At 37.4% G+C, this 15790-nt stretch overlaps 1 protein-coding gene across 3 annotated transcripts in view; it reads right to left on the bottom strand.

Annotated features, from left to right (window-relative positions):
* The window catches only part of TFB1M (transcription factor B1, mitochondrial), a 72812-nt gene that overhangs the window by 33973 nt on the left and 23049 nt on the right, over nucleotides 1–15790 (bottom strand). For all 3 annotated transcript variants that reach the window (XM_047733402.1, XM_047733401.1, XM_047733400.1), the window contains exon 5: nucleotides 4093–4212. In XM_047733402.1, the coding sequence (XP_047589358.1) occupies nucleotides 4093–4212 (120 nt within the window). The remainder of the gene's footprint in view (nucleotides 1–4092; nucleotides 4213–15790) is intronic.

The raw sequence follows: 15790 nt of genomic DNA on the forward strand, positions 1-15790 counted from the left end.
ATTATTAATAAACAAAAAGGGAGAAACTGACTTTAATACTGTAATAGCAGGAGATTTTTACATCTGACGTACATAAATGGATAGATCATCCAGACAGAAAATCAACAAGGAAATGGTGCCTCGAACAACACAACAGACCAGAGAACCTTACAGATATATCCCATCCAAGAACATTCCATCCCAAAATAGCAGAATACACATTATTTTCAAGGACACATAAAACATTCTTCAAGACAGATCATATGTTGGGCCACAAAACAAATCCCAGTAAGTTTAAGGGTGAAATCATAATGAGCATCTTTTTTGACCACAACAGTATAAAACTAGAATTCAATTATAGTAAAATATGTGGAAAGAACACAAATATATGGAGGCTAAACAACATCCTACGAAATGATGACTGAGTCAACCAACAGTTCAAAATCCTGGGGATGCAACAGAAGCAGTACTAAGTGGCTTAGAGCAATGCAGCCCTACCTCAAGAAACAAGAAAAATTTCAAAAAACCCAAACTAACCATACACCTAAAACGGAAAAAGTAGAACAAACAAAACCGAGAGCTAGAAGGAAGGAAAGAATAAAAATTAGAGCAGAAATTAAAATAGAGGCTTAAAAAAATTAGAAGAGATCAACAAAAGTAAGAGCTAATACTCTGAAAAAATAAAACTGATAAACCTTTAGCCAGATTCATAAAAAAAAAAAAAGACTCAGATAAAATCAGAAATGGAGAAAAAATACCACAGAACTACAAAGAATTATAAGAGATTATTATGAAAAATTATATGCCAAAAAATTGGGCAACTTAGGAGTGGACAAATTCTTAGAGAACATATACTCTTCCATAACTGAATCAGGAAGATATAGAAAATTTGGACAGACACATAACACAGACATAACAGACATAACACAACTGAAGCAGTAATAAAAAAAAGTCAACAATGAAGAAAGTCCAGGACCAGACAGATGTCTCTACAAGTGAATGAACTCTACCAAACATTTCAAGAAGAGTTAATACTTAGTCTTCTTAAATCATTCCAAAAAACAGAAGAGGAACGAAAACTTCCACATTCATTCTACAAGGCCAATGTTACCGTGATACCAAAAGCAGTTGAAGACACTACAAAAAAAGAAAACTACAGGCTATTATCTCTGATGAACAAAGATGCAAAAATCCTCACAAAGTATTAGCAAACCAAATTCAACAATACATTTGAAAAAATTCACCTCAATCAAGTAGGACTTATTCCAGAAATGGCAAGGGTAGTTCAATATTTGCAAGTCAGTACAATACAGCACGTTAATAAGCTATAGGGTACAAACCATATGATCATCCCAATAAATGCAGAAAAAGCACTTGACAAAATAAATCCATTCATGGTAAAAGGTCTCAACAAAGTGAGTTTAGAGGGAACATACCTCAACCTAATAAAGGTCATATATGAAAAACTCGCAGCTAACATCATGGTGAAAAACAGAGCTTTTTCTCTAAGATCAGGAACACGAGGATGTCCACTCTCACCTCTTTTATTCAACAGAGTCCTGGAAATCCTAGGTGCAGTAATCAGACAAGTAAAAGAAATAAAAAGCATCCAAAATGGTATGGAAGAAGTAAAACTGTCACTATTTACAGATGACATGACACTATATATGGAAAAACCTAAAGGTTGCACCAAAAACTATCAAAACTAGCATGGAGGACATGGGGAGTTAGGAGAAGGGAGTTGGGGGAAATTGGAAGGGAAGGTGAACCATGAGAGACTATGGACTCTGAAAAACAATCTGAAGGGTTTGAAGAGGTGGGGGGGTGGGAGGTTGGGGAAACCAGGTGGTAGGTATTAGAGAGGGCACGGACTGCATGGAGCACTGGGTGTGGTACAAAAACAATGAATACTGTTATGCTGAAAATAAATTAAAAAAATGATTAAAAAAAAACTATCAGAACTGAAAATGAATTCAGTAAAGCAGCAGGATACAAAATTAATATATAGAAATCTATTGCATTTCTATATACTAATACCACAGTAGCAGAAAGAAATCAAGAAACACCAAAGAGAATAACATACCTAGGAATAAGCTTAACAAGGAGGTGAACGCCTGTACTCTGAAAACTATGAAACAGTGATGAAAGAAATTGAAGAGGACACAAACAGAAAGAGTCTATGTTCACGGATTGGAAGAACCAACATTGTTAAAATGTCCATACTACCCAAAGCAATCTATAGATTCAATGCAATCCCTATCAAAATACCAGCACTATTTCATAGAACTAGAATAATTAATACTAAAATTTGTATGGACCCACAAAAGACCCCAATAGCCAGGGCAATCTTGAAAAAGAAGAATAAGGCTGGAGGTATCACAATCCCAGATTTCAAGGTATACTACAAAGCTACGCCAATCAAAATATTATGGTATTGGCACAAAAACAGACACGTAGGTTAAGAGAACAGTATAGAGAACCCAGAAATAAATCCACCATTATACATTCAACTAATCTTTGACAAAGGAGGCAAGAACATACAATGGGGAAAAGACAGTCTCTTCAATAAATGGTGCTGGAAAAACCAGATAGCTACATGCTAAAGAATTAAACTCAACAACTCAAATACAAAAACAAACTTAAAATGCATTAAAGACCTAAATGTGAGACCAAAACCAAAAAACTCCTAGAAGATAACATAGGCAAGTAATCTCTCTGACATCGCCATAGCAGTATGTTTCTGGCTATGTCTCCAGAGGCAAAGGGAAACAAAAGTAAAAATAAACTATTGGGACTATACCAAAATAAAAAAGCTTTTGCAAGCAAAAGAAACCATCAATGAAACAAAAAGGCAACCTACTGAAATGGGTAGAATCAAAAAGACATGAAATAACAAATATCGGTAAGGATGTGGAGGATAAGGAACCCTTGTGCACTGCTGGTAGAAATGTAAATTGACCAACCACTGTGGAAAGCACTTTGGACGTTTCTCAAAAAATTAAAAATAGAAATACCATATGATTCAGTAATCCCACTACTGGGTATTTACCCACAAAACACACACAAAAATAATTTGAAGAGATATATGCACCCCTATTTATAGCAGCATTATTTACAACAGTCAAGATATGGAAGCAATCCAAGTGTCCATTTATAGATGAATGGATAAAGAAGACGTGGGATGTATCTCTCTCTCTCATACACACACAGAGAGGAATATTACTCAGCCATAAAAAAGAATGAGATCTTGACTTCAGCAGTAACATGGATGGACCTAGAGTGTATATGCTAAGTGAAATATATCAGAGAAAGACAAATACCATGATTTCAATTATAAATGGAATCTAAAAAACAAAACAAATGAACAAACAAGACACAAAGAAATGAATAAACCTAAAACCAGACTTAACCAGAGAACAAACTAGTGGTTGCCAGAGGGAAAGTGGATGAGAAGATGGGTAAAATAAATAACATTAAGAGGTATAAACTTCTAGTTACAAAGTAAGTCATAAAGGTGAAAACTACAATATAGGGAATAAATTGTATATATGTTATATAATTTATGTAATATTGTAATTATACATATATGTTATATATTGAATACTGTATTAATATTTTATGATGACAGTGACCACACTTAAGGTGTGAGCACTGAGTAATGTATAAAACTGCTGTATCAATATGTTGCACACCTGAAACTAATATAACACTGGATATTAAATTGTACTTCGATTAAAAAGGTGGAAAAAAATTCACAATAAAAAATGTATGACATAACTTGATTTAGAGGTCTATTAAGAAATCACAAACAAATACTGATTTCTCTTTCTGAGGATTAGGTGACCATATAATTTATCTTCCCTACTGGAAAACTTTGAAGAGTCCAAGTGATAATGTTATCACCACCAGGGCAACATGAATAAACCTAGCCAGACATTTGGTCACTATTAAGAGGAGAAAAATTAGGACAAGAACTATTCACATATTGTGATTTTTCTTGCTCTGGAGAGATAAAAAGTATAGTTTGCATATAAATGAAAATCAAATTCTAGAGATAATTTCCTAGGACTCATCACCAGATGAACAAAGATTTACAAATAAACAGAAACTTACCTCTGGTTTAGGGACAAAAGCCTGGCCCGGAATTGTCAAGATGTGCTGAACACTGCAGAGGTACTGCGCCATAACAGAAAGGCGACTACGCTGTTTGCTTCCTGTATTGGCTGTCAATCTCTACAGAAGGACAAAAGGAATTTTGGCAATTAATTCAGTCTGATCAGATAGAATGCACCCAATATTCTATTATCTATGGACACTAGGTGGAGTTTTGAGATAAACTTTAAAAGCACAGGCTTTCTGATACATGATACATAAACAGCACGGAGAACATTTTCCTCCAATATCAACTGAAGTACACTTAAGAAGTGTGAATTATATCCTATATAATGCACTCAGAAACCAAATAAGAAAACTTCCCTACCATTGGAGGTTGGGGATTTTAAACCCCTGTTATATCTGATGAGAGAAGAAATTAGCAAGCACAATTAAGAACTAAAGATGTGTATTTCATTTTATGAATTACCAAAAATCTTTGAAGGAACCTTTTCAATGGTGCACTTTTCTTTATTTAAATGTAATAAAACTTTGAATATTCAGAACTCTTGGAGAACTGTTTTTGGAGAACTGATTTTTGCAAAAACCAGGAATTCATTCTTTTAAGAACACAAACACTTTAATTTCAAACCACATATATCTAAATTAACTCATAAATGCAATGCAATTTCAACCAAAATCCTGAAAGGATTTCTTTGAAGACCTTTAAATTCCATAACATTTTATATGGAAAAGCCAAGGGCCTGGAATAGCCAGGAAGCTCCCAAAGAACGTCAACAGCATGAGGAGGGCTGAAGCAGACTCACCATGGGCGGTATCCAAAGTAAGGCAGTACGGCATTGCTACCGGCACAGACAAACACACCAACGGAACAAAAGCCTTAACAGACCCAAGCACATATGGATATTTGCTGTGTGACAGATGTGATATAACTACACTAATGGGAAAAGGATGGACCACTCAGTAAGAGATATTGGTATTAAGTAGGTCTATCTATATAGCAGGAAGAACTCCCTATCTCATACCATAACCAAAAATAAATTCCAAGTGAATTAACAACAAGTAAAAAGCAAAACTTTAAGATTTTTTTATGACCCCACAGTAGGGCAAAATTTCTGAAAAGATGCAAAAGTGGAAGCCATAAGAGACTGATATTTTTGCTTTATTAAAATTTAAAATGTCTATATTTAAAAAAAAGTACAAACGTATGTCACAGACTGAGAGAAGGTATTTGAAACTCCTGACAAAGGATTAGCGTTCAGAACATGGAAGAAACCCCTACACGTTAATTGCCAAAAAATAAACAATAGAAAATCTGATAAGAAATAGGATAAAAGCACCCAAATGACCCATAACCATAAACTATCCTCAACCACGTTACAAATTAGGGACATGCAAATTTAAACTCTAATGAGATACTCTCCTATCCATGAAATGAACAAAATTTAAACAATAAAAAAGAACCTGGCAGAACCTAGAACTGGTGAATAATACGGAGCCAGAGGAACTCCCATTTACCACTAGTGAGAAGGGCAACTGGTACAAGCACTTTGGACTACAATTTGGCAAGATATACAGGAAAGTTGAAGTTGAGTGCACCGTCATAACTTTAAATCTACCTTTAGGAATATATTCTAGGGAACAGTTTATATAACTATACAAGAAAATACTGTGTAGGAACGATCACCACAACACTGTGCATGCATAGTTTCCAAAAAGGTAGAAAACATAAAGGCCATCAACAGGAATAAGTAAATGGTGTTATTAACATAGATAGCCAAATAGAAATGATGAAGTGGCAGAAAATACGTAGACCAAGATTTCATTTATATAAAAACTTCAAAACATTATTTCTTATGGCTTCCTCTGTGTGTGTGCATTTATCTGTCAATGCATGGGAATGATGAGTATCAGTTTTAAGAGTATACTCATAGGAGAGAAAGAAAGGGGATAGAAGGGGGTACCACGCATATCTACTACATTTTATTTCTTAAAAAAGACAAAAATATGGCAATATGTTAAAATTGGATTAAAAAATTAGATGCACTGATTTCTTAAAAAAATGTATCCTGCTTCTCTTGTGTTCTTAGAATTCACTGGGTATTCTAAACCTCTTATAAATGATACAGGGTCAACATTACAAACATTATACACCACATAATTTGGCTTATAAGAGCTTTGCCTTAAGTAAGATTAAAAAGATAGGTTTTAAACTGCGATGCTCAGAATATTTCCTATGGGCAAAGCTGTAGATTTTGTAACATTTATTTTGCTACTCAGAAGCCATCTCTCCATCTCATCCCTCTTTTCAAATTACCTGGCTCTTGTCTATATTTAGACATCTAAAATTATTGGGAGGCTGAGTTCGGGACAAGTGATTGCTTTAGTATAAATGACAGAGTAAATTCTTCTTTACTAAACTGTAAAACCAAGAAACATATATATTCCCAAACAAAAATCAAAACAAAGACAAACAGTGGAAACATATTTAAAGAATAAACTTATGGATCAAATGCTAAAAAATATTTCTAGCTCTACATAAATTTTTTGGAGCTTAACTGTACCACTGGCACGAAAGTAAAAAATTCAAAATGCATTGTACAACTGGCATACTTCAAAGCAGCTGTGTACAACTAAAACCCGCATGAACATAATCACAAAATTAAAATAAAAACCAAAAAAAGTCTGCACTTGAAAAGTATTATTTCATGCCGAATTCTCTTTCAATATTCTACTTTACATCTCAAAGGTGTTTTCACTGATGAATTCAGTGAAATTTTAAAAACCACTTAACCCAAAAGCAAACAAGGGAGGCCATGCAGGGTAAACACTCTGGACACAATTTCACTTTGAGGGCTGGCATCCGTTCCTGCCAGGGAAGCCTGACCCATCCAAACTCTGCAGCAAACGCACCCAGGCTGTGGAGATGAAAATGTGTGAATCATAACTGAAGTTAGGTGAAAGCAGCACACACATACTCATCCTGAACTCATTGCAGAATAATTCAAGCCACAGAGCAGAAAGCTCTGCAGAAGACTTCATTAAAAACTAACACAAGAGTTAAACAGTCAATCAACCATTCAAACATGAGTTAATATTTGTGATAGTTAGGGTGTATGTAAAGCTACGAAAATTCAAACTCCATGACAAGATAGAGGATTTTAACAAACAACAAAAGGCCAGGAAACCAAACCAGTTAATTTTTCAGTAAAAGGAAACTTCTAACCCTTGAGATTTTAAAAGCATTCTGACTGAGTATAAGAAAAACAAAGGGTCAAAGACTCCACAAGGACAGTGTTATTTTCATCCTTATTCTTCTAAAATAATTTTAACTACAAGTAGAAAAATTAGGCTTATTCTTGAGAAGCCACACAACCAAATATCAGGGACAATGAAAACTATATAAATTACTGGCAAGGTGACGCCCCCCCTCCCTGTTACAGATGTGACCATTAAATAGCCAAGGTCCGTTGAAGATGGGAGGACATAAACAGGCTAATCCTGAACCCAGAAAGAAAATACCAAAGGTCCAGTCACCTAAAGAACTTGAACATCATGACTTCAGCAGAAAACCTATGACCTGTTCTCAAGTTCAGCTTTCCCTGTAACTAGCTCCACGACCTTCTGGAAAACATTAAACTGCTCTGAGCCTCGGTTTCATCATCCATAAAATGAGGTTAGATGAGATTTGTTAAGGTCTCATTTCTTGCTACACACTGCGATTCTATTTTATGAGCTGTAACTTTATACCGTCTATATGTTCTTTAGTGTGTGTGAGCTGAATTCTCCTATTTAGACCCTGCAGACCTGGAGAGAACGGAAGGAGATCGTGTTCATTTACTTCTGTTCTATAACTCACAAAGCAAAGTGAATGTTTAAGAATGCTATCTGTGGAATGTAAAATTACAAATACGTTAGGTGTCAAGAGTAAACAAAGGTTATATAAGAAAATGCTACTATATATTATCCTGTTGAAACTTTCACTTGCAAAATATGAAAACTGGTCGGAGGACCAGTGTTAACTTCTAAAGCATTCCATAAATTATACACTCAATATAAACTCTTCTCAATATTCATACTAGAATTTAACTAAAATCAAATTTTTTTTTTTTTGGTTAAAGAAAAATAACTGCATATGGTGGAGATAAAGCAACACTATTATTAATAACCAAAACTGACATTCTGAGTCACTGAAAATATTACTCCACTTCTTCAGCCTGTTCCTTTGCATTTTCCCCCAAAAGAATTAGACTACATAGTGTTTTGCATCTCTATTGTGTTACTCAAGAATAGAAATACCATAATAATTATGTAATCTGAGAAAATAAAAGTCCAAGGACAAATCAAAAGGCTGAGAAAATAACAAAGAAAACTAACATGGGCTCAACTCAAACATACAGAAGACAGTTAACAGATTCATGAGCGGGGAAGGACACTGACCCTGGGAAAGTGGTGGTGATACAGCATCTTAACAAACATAAAAGGGTCCTACATTTTTATGATGGAAATTATTTTTTTAAAATTTTTTAAAAAAATTTTATTTACTTGACAGAGAGAGAGCGAGAGAGGGAACACAAACAGGGGAGTGGAAGAGGGAGAAGCAGACTTCCTGCCGAGCAGGGAGCCTGATGCTGGGCTCCATCCCAGTACCCTGGGATCATGACCTGAGCCGAAGGCAGATGCTAACAACTGAGCCACCCAGGCGCCCCATGTGATGGAAAATTTTAAGACTACTAAGAAAAAGATTTTATGGCTAAATACTCTAAAGCAAAGTTTCTTATCCTTGGCATTACTGACATTTTGGGCTGGTAAATGTGGAGTATTTTTCTGCTGAGGGGGGCTATCTTGTGTACTGAAGGATGTTTACCAGCATCCCTAACCTTAATCCACTAGACACCAAAAGCACCCCTCAGTTGTGACAACCGAAAATATTTCCAGACAGGCAGGAGGTTAGAGTATGGCTAAGTAGGAGGACCCTGAGCAGACCTCCTCCCACGCACACACAACAGCTGCAGCTACATATGGAGGAACTCTCCTGAAGAATGACCTGAAGACTTTCAGAACAGCTCTTAGATAGCTCTAAGTATGAAGACAAAGCCACAACAAGAAGGGAAAAGGACAAAGATGTGGTCAGGTCAGAAACCAAGCCCTGGAACTCAGACCCCCCAAATGGAGGGGATTTCACAGGTGCAAACGTCCTCCCTGAAAATTGAGAGGTTACAGCCCCACACCAGACACCCCCCCACCCTGGGGTTCTGCACAGGAAGATAAGCTCCCATAACCTGTTTTTGAAAAATCAGCTGGGCTTACTTCCAGAGAACTGGAGAGTTCGAGGAAACTGGACTCCACACCTAAAGGGACCACACACCATCTCACTTGCTCCGAGACCCACCGCAGAGGCAGCAGTTTGAAAAGTGCCTGGGCCATACATAAAGGAAATTTCCAGAGTGGTTTTAGGGAGCATGCCAAAGGGGCAGGGTTCTGTAAGAACTTTATCCTAGAACAGAAATGCTGGCAGGCACTATTCTTGCCATCCTTCAGCCTAGACACCCGACACTGGTAGGCACCAGTCTGACACTATTCATATACCTAGCTAGCACTGCCTGCCCTAACCCGGAGTTCCCCTGCAGACCTGCCTTGCCACACTGCCTGCCTAACGGGCATTCCTTGGCTCCTGTCTGCACACTGAGCAGATAGCCTCAGTGGAGACTGTTGCCCCTAAAAACTCCTGCTGGGAAAGGGGGGAGAGGGCACTCCGGCACGCCAGTGCACCTGCTGGACGCATGGGCTAGTCACAGCAGAAGGGTGCACACAGCCAACACAGGGGGCACCCTTATAGTACCTGGTTCTGGTGACCGCATTTCTAGGCCCCAGAGCACACCTTCCATATAAGGCCACTACCTTCAATGCCAGGAGTGGTAGCTGACCTACCTAATAAATAGAGAAATAAACACAGACAAAATGAGCAGGAAGAGGAATAGGTTCCAAACAAAGGACAAGACAAAATCTCAGAAAAGAACTAAATGAAAAAGAGATAAGCAATCTACCTAAATTAAGAGTTCAAAATAATGGTTATACAGATGCACATCAAACTTGGAAGAGGAGTGGATGAACTCAGAGGGGATTTCAACAAAGAGATAGAAAATATAAAAAAAAGAACAAATCAGAGCCGAAGAATACAATAACCAAAATGAAAAACACAACAGAGGGAATCAACAGCAGATTAGAGGATACAAAAGAACAGATCAGTGATCTGGAGGACAGGGTAATAGAAATCATTCAAGTCGAAAAGCAAAAAGAAAAAAGAATGAAAAAAATGAGGACAGGGTAAGAGACCTCTGGGACAACATCAAGCACACTAACATTCATATCATAGGGGATACCACAAAAAAAAAAAGAGCGAAAGAGGAAGAAAAGTTAATTTTAGGAAATAATAACTGAAAGATTACCTAATCTGGGAAAGAAAACAGATATCCAGGTCTAGGAAGCACAGATACCCTTGAACAAGATGAACCCAAAGAGGTACACATGGAGACACATTATTAAAATCTCAAAAACTGAAGACAAAGAGAATCTTAAAAGCAGTGAAAGAAAAGCAACTAGTTATGCACAAGGAAACATCTGTTAAGAGCTGATTTTTCAGCAGAAAATCTGAAGGCCAGAAGACATATGTTTAAAGTGCTAAAAGGAAAAAACAAAAACAAAAACAAAAATCCTATAACCAAGAATCTCACCCAGCAAGAAAGACTATCTTTCAGAATTGGAGGTGAGATAAAGAGTTTCCCAAACAAAAGTTAGAGGAGTTTATCACCACTAAACCAGCCTTCTAAGAAATGTTAAAGGGAATTCTTTTTTTTTTTTTTAAAGATTTTATTTATTTATTTGACAGACAGAGATTACAAGTAGGCAAAGAGGCAGGCAGAGAGAGAGAGAGGAAGCAGGCTCCCTGCTGAGCAGAGAGCCCAATGTGGGGCTCGATCCCAGGACTCTGAGATCATGACCTGAGCCGAAGGCAGAGGCTTTAACCCACTGAGCCACCCAGGCGCCCCTAAAGGGAATTCTTTAAGCAGAAAAGAAAATACCAAAACTAGAACAAAATCATAAAATAAAAAATTTCACTAGTAAAGTAAATATTATACATTGACGGTAGTAGATCAATCCCTTATAAAGCTAGTATGAAGGTTAAGACAAAAGTAGTCAAATCAACTGTATCTACAATAATTAGGAATACACAACATAAAAAGATGTAAAATATGACATCAAATACATAGAACACGGGCAGCCCCCTGCCCATAAAATAGTAACACTTTTAGAATATGTTCAAACTTGAGCAACCACCAATTTTTTTTTAAAGATTTTATTTATTCATCTGACACAGAGAGAGAGAGATCACAAGTAGGCAGAGAGGCAGGCAGGGGGAGAGGGGGAAGCAGGCTCCCTGCTGAGCAGAAAGCCCGATGTGGGGCTTGATCCCAGGACCCTGAGACCATGACCTGAGCCTAAGGCAGAGGCTTAACCCACTGAGCCACCCAGGTGCCCCACAACCACCAATTTAAACAGATGACTATATACATAGGTTGTTTTATATCAACCTCTTAGTAACCACAAAACAAATAATAGATACACAAAAAAATCTAGAGAAAAGGAACAGAAGATCAACACTGAGGAAAGTTATCAAATCAGAAGGAAAAGGGCAAGAGAACCAGAAAGAAAACCAGAAAACAATGAAAAAAATCATAGTAAGTACATACTTTTCAATAATTACTTTAAATGTGAACGGACTAAATTCTCCAGTCAAAAGACACCAGGTGACAAGCAGACAGATTAATAAGACCCATTTATATGTTGCCTACAAGAGAACTGCTTTGGATCCAAAGACAAAAGACTTACTGTGAAGGGATAGAAGATATTCCATGCAAATGAAAGAGAAAGGAAAAAAAGTCGTGTAGCAGTACTTAACATTGGACAAAATGAACTTTAAAACAAAGACTAACAAAAGAAAAGAAGGGTGTTAGTAATAAAGGGATCCATTCCAGGAAGGTTGAACAACTATAAACATCTACACACCCAACACAGTAGTGCCTAAGTATATAAATATATAGAGCAAATATTAACAGACACAAAGGGACAAAATGTAATGCAATAATAGTAGGGGACTTTAATACCTCTCTTATATCAACTGATACTTCATCCAGACAGAAAATCAACAAGGAAACTGGCTTTAGAGGATGCATTAGAGCAAATGGACTTTAACAGATACACATAGAACCTTCCATCTAAAAACAACAGAACACACATTCTTTTCAAGTGCACACAGAACATCCTCCAAGACAGATCTGTTGATCCACAAAATAAGTCTCAATAAATTTAAGACTGAAATCCTATCAAGCAGTTTCTAACCACAACTGATATGAGAAAAAAAATCAACTACAATTAAAAAAACAAAAAAACAAAACAAAACTGGAGGGGTGCTGGGGTGGCTCAGTTGGTTAAGGGTCCAACTCTTGATTTTGGCTGAGGTTATAATCTCAGGGTCCTGAGATCAAGCCCCACATTGGGCTCCATGCTCAGGGAGGAGTCCGCTTGAGATTCTCTCTCTCGCTTTGCTCCTTCCCACTGCTGTGTTTGTGCTATCTCAAATAAATAGAATCCTTAAAAAAAAAAAAAAAAAAAAAAACTGGAAAAAATGCAAACCTGTGTAGGCTAAAAAACATACTATTAAACACCCAAATGGGTCAATAAAGAAATCAAAGGGAAATTTTTATAAAATACCTTGAGACAGGGGTGCCTGGGTGGCTCAGTGGGTTTAAAGCCTCTGCCTTCGGCTCAGGTCGTGATCCCAGGGTCCTGGGATCGAGCCCCACGTTGGGCTCTCTGCTCTGCAGGAAGCCTGCTTCCTCCCCCCTCTCTCTCTGCCTGCCTCTCTGCCTACTTGTGATGTCTCTCTCTGTCAAATAAATAAAATCTTAAAAAAAAAATAAATAAAAAAATACCTTGAGACAAATGAAAAGGGAAATACAACATCCCATAATGTCTGGGATATAGCAAAAGCGGTTCTAAAAGGAAAGTTTATAGAGAAACAGGCCTACCTCAAGAAATAAGAAAAACCTCATATATTTAACCTTACACTTAAAGGAGCTAGAAAAAGAACAAAGCCCAGAACTAACAGAAGGAAGTAAGTAATGAAGATCAGAACAGAAGTAAATGAAACAGAGTCTAATAAAACAGTAGAAATGATCAATGAAACCAAGAGCTGGTTCTTTGAAAAGATGCACAAAATTGACAATTAAAATCCCTGAGCTTCGGTTTTTTGTTTTGTTTTGTTTTAAAAGAGAGGGAGTGGGAGGATGGAGGGGCAGAGGGAGAGGGAGAGCAAGAATCTTAAGCAGCTTCCACACCCAGTGTGAAGCCAGATGCAGGGCTCAATCTCACAACTCTGAGATCATGATCTGAAATCAAGAGTCAAGACACTTAACCAACTGAGCCACCTTCGCGTTCTTTCCTATCAAAAGTTAGTAAGTCACAAGGATGAAAGGTACAGCACAGGGAATATAGTGAGTGGTACTGTAATAGTGCTGTATTCTGATAGATGGTAGTTACATTGGCAGGGCGGGGGGGGGATAGCATAAAGCACAAAGAGTCATTGATTCACTATGTTACACCTTAAACTAAGGTAACATTGTATGTCAAGGTCAATTAAAAAAAAAATACCTATTTCATGAGGTGACTTTGAGGCTTAAATACAAAAACATATGTAAAGTGGCTATTAGTAGGCATTCCGTAAGTAATAGTTGCTTTTATCGTTGTCATTGCCACACAGGCAAATAAAAAACAAGGTGAATCTTATGACTGCCCAGCTTGCAGTCTGGAAACTATACTCCGGCTCCAGCATAGTCAGGAGCATAAACAGAGCCCAGAAGTCTCCTCGATGTGAGAGGACAGAGGCCAGAGCTCTCGGAGGCCAAGGCAGCCCGAATTTGTGAGGCAGATTACTGGATGCGGGAACAGAAAGAGAGAGAAAGAGAGAGAGAGATGGGGGAATGGGAAAGAGGGAGTTCCTGAGATTTTCAGTGGGATCCTTTCAAGTCTTTGGCTGAGTATTGATCTGTAAGAGCAATGAGGCTGGGAAGCTGGAGAAAGTACTATCAGAAAGGAGGACAAAATGGAGCTCACAGACGGCTAGAAACAGCTTGCCTTCCCAGCAGCCAAATGAAGAGCTCTTGAAGTACACAGGGCACTAGAAGGATTCCTCTGAAAGGTTTTAACTTAGTCCTGGGACTTAATTAGCCTCGGATTAAAGGCTGCTAAGAACCTGTCATAACAAAGCTTAAAAGCAACCTTCAAACCAATCTGCAAGTGACTTAGCAATGTGCCGGACTAAAACCCACCACTCAACCCAAGCCCTCAAGAAGGTTAAAACGAAACCAATCCTCACAAAATCTAGTATCTTGTCAAAAATTTCCAGGCTTGCAAAGAAGCAGAAAAACAGGACCCATAGAAAGAGGAGGGGAAAAAAAGCAAACAGTAAAATAGTACAGAAATAACAGAGGTAGTGAAATTAATAGTCAAAAACCTTTAAACAGCTATTATAAATATTATATATATGCACAAAGATGCCAAGGAAAGCATGAACATAAGGAGGTAAGGGAAAATATAAGACCCAAATGGAACTTCTAGAAGTAAAAATAAAATACCTGAAATGAAAAATAAATTAAGTACAACAGCTTAGACACTGCAGAAAAGAGGAATGAATCTGAAGACACAGTAACTGGAGGGTTTTTTTTTTTTTAATTGAGTTATTATCAGTGCTTCTCCGTAGATGTGTTTCGAATAAAATATGATGATACAAGTAAATTCAATATATCAAGAGAGTTGTATGGCATCTGTTCATAAAAGATTATATACTATACAAACTATTCTAGTCATACAAAACCACTTTTTGGTGTCTTTTCAACTGAGAAGAATCCTATTCAACATGCTTCCCCTCCTCAGGTGGTTCATACTGAGCGAGCTTTATGTTCAATTTTTTACTTTCTTCCACTAATAGCTTTGCATTTCTCTCCCATTTTCTGCTTAATTCTAGGCGAAGCAGCTCTATTTCTGGATTTTCTGGGTTAGCAGCTTCTAACTGATGCTTTAAAAAGTCTAAAGCACTATTAGGGTTTTCCTGGTTCTTCATGTAAGGCTACCACAATACCTTCTCGGTTGGTGTGTCCAGCACCACCCCCCGACCCCTCCCCCGACCTCCTCAAGTGCTTCCAGAGCTGCTTGAGCTTCTAGTGGATGGCAGCAGCTTAGCTCACGCTGGACGCTGTGTCTACCGGGTTCCAGTAACTGGAAATTTTATGTATGGTGAATTATTTTTATTTCTTGTTCATTTTTTATATATGGTGAATTATTAAATGATTTCATGGAAGTTAACCAAATATCCAAGCGTTTGTTAAATAATCTTTTTCTTCCTTTTGTTTCTGCCAATGTATGAACCAATCATTTCCCTCAATCTGGTTCTTCGAATGTAGCCACTCTGTCTCATAATCTGTCACAGTGCTTCTAATTATTAGAGCTTTAAAATACACTTTAATATCTGATAGGTAAGCCTTCTTTCATTAATGTTCTTTTTCAAAATTTCTCATCCACTCTTGCATGTCCACTCCTCAAGATGATCCCGGGAACTTCACTACATTTTAGGATGTTATTG

This window comes from Lutra lutra, chromosome 6 (genome assembly GCF_902655055.1).
Source record: "Lutra lutra chromosome 6, mLutLut1.2, whole genome shotgun sequence".
In the NCBI taxonomy this organism is placed as follows: Eukaryota; Metazoa; Chordata; class Mammalia; order Carnivora; family Mustelidae; genus Lutra; species Lutra lutra.